The sequence below is a fragment of the Chrysochloris asiatica genome, unplaced genomic scaffold, assembly GCF_000296735.1.
Source record: "Chrysochloris asiatica unplaced genomic scaffold, ChrAsi1.0 scaffold00268, whole genome shotgun sequence".
NCBI lineage: Eukaryota > Metazoa > Chordata > Mammalia > Afrosoricida > Chrysochloridae > Chrysochloris > Chrysochloris asiatica.
The window spans coordinates 2,857,731-2,859,710 of NW_006408786.1; the positions used below are offsets into that span (position 1 = coordinate 2,857,731).

General features: G+C 37.0%; 1 protein-coding gene across 1 annotated transcript; it reads left to right on the forward strand.

Moving 5' to 3' along the window:
* The first annotated feature begins 491 nt into the window (after nt 1–491).
* LOC102836534 (olfactory receptor 7A5-like) lies at nt 492–1,412 on the forward strand. The gene has a single exon (XM_006874327.1). The coding sequence runs from the start codon at nt 492–494 to the stop codon at nt 1,410–1,412; it is 921 nt and encodes a 306-aa protein (XP_006874389.1).
* Nucleotides 1,413–1,980: the final 568 nt, after the last annotated feature.

Here is a 1,980-nt window from a genome sequence, read left to right on the forward strand (position 1 = left end):
AGTCTCAAAGAACCACCAGTAGCTCCTTAACAACAACAATATGTCCTATAGCACAATGTATTGGATTAGAGGTAATAAAGGCTCATTAATTTTGGAATTAATTAGAAGATTGAGTAGTTAGGATCCTATGAAATTTTGGTTAATGTTACAAGTCAATATGAAAAAAAATTCTTACAACTGGATAAGTAAACAATTATATTTTTACATCTATAGATATTATTTGTTGTTCTTGTTCAAGACGGACAAGTCCGTTTTGATTCATAACGACCCTGTGTATGGCTTCTAAGGAGCATACAGCAAGTTTAAACCATAAATTATTTGATTAGCAGTTTAGTACTACCCCTACAGCACCTCACCAGAAGTCCTAGATAATATATAGGAATTAGTTAAGCATGTTTAAAATAAAAACAACAACCTATTTGTTAAATTGTTAATGTTTGTGACTAAATTCACATTGCTCTCTTCTCTTTTCCAGTAGTGTCATCAGTTATATGGAACCTGGAAACGAAACACATATTTCAGAATTCATTCTTTTGGGGCTCTCAGAAGAGGCAAATCTGCAGCCCCTTCTCTTTGGACTCTTCCTGTCCATGTACCTAGTCACCTTCAGTGGGAACCTGCTGATAATCCTGACTATCATCACGGCCTCTCACCTCCACACACCCATGTACTTCTTCATCTTCAGCCTGTCTTTTACAGACATTTGTTTCACCTCCACCACTGTCCCAAAGATGCTGATGAACATTCAGACACAGAACAAAATTATTACCTATGAAGACTGTATCACCCAGATGTATTTTTTCATGTTTTTTGTAGCATTAGATGACTTGCTCTTGACAGTGATGGCTTATGACAGATTTGTGGCCATATGTCACCCCTTACACTACACGGTCATCATGAATCCAAAGTTCTGTGGTTTTTTGCTTTTGGCTTCCTTGTTATTGAGTGCTCTGGAGTCTCTGTTACATAGCTTAATGTTTTTGAGACTGTCTTTTTGTACAGAGCTGGAAATACCCCACTTTTTCTGTGAAATTAATCAAGTACTCCAACTTGCTTGTTCTGACACTTTCCTCAATGACGTAATATTGTATTTTGTAGCTGGACTTTTGGGTGTTATTCCACTCACAGGGATCCTTTTATCTTACACTAAGATTGTGTCCTCCATTTTGAGAATTTCATCAGCTGAGGGCAAGTCTAAAGCCTTTTCCACTTGTGGATCTCACCTCTCAGTTATTTCCTTGTTCTATGGCACAGCTCTTGGAGTTTATCTTAGTTCTGCTGCTACCCCAAACTCCAGGGCCACTGCAATAGCCTCAGTGATGTACACTGTGGTCACTCCCATGCTGAACCCATTTATCTACAGTCTTAGAAATAAGGACATAAAACAGGGCCTAAGAAAACTTTTCAGTTGAGAAGCAATTTCTACACAACAAAATGATTTACTCGAGGATATAGAGTTATTCATGTGCAATAGAGCTCAAGTTCATGAAGACCTGAATAATATTTAAATTAGTTCATAACTCTGCATTTTTTTCAGACTCCAACGACCATTTTTGTAAGCAATTGTTTCTTGCATATTTCTTTTTTATTTAACTTTTCATTTTGAATTAAGTGAAGGTTTATAGAAAAGTTAATCAGTTTTCCATTCAATAATTCATGCACATCGTTCCATCTCAATGATTGCAATCACCTCAATAGTGTAACAGTTACCAGCTTTTTCTCTGTTAGTTCCTATTTACATTCTACGCAGTTTCCCATCCTAACTTTGTCCAACAGCACACCTTAGACAGCTGTTCATGAGCTTTCAATATCCCAGAAACTACTCACCAAACTAGGATTTAGAAAATTGTTTTTGTGGACTATGTTATGCCACATAAGATAGGGAAATGTATTGGCTCATCTTTAGAGTGTCCTTTGCTATTGGATGTGCTCAACTTTAGATGGAGGAGTACATAATACAGCATCATGGCCGAGTGTGTC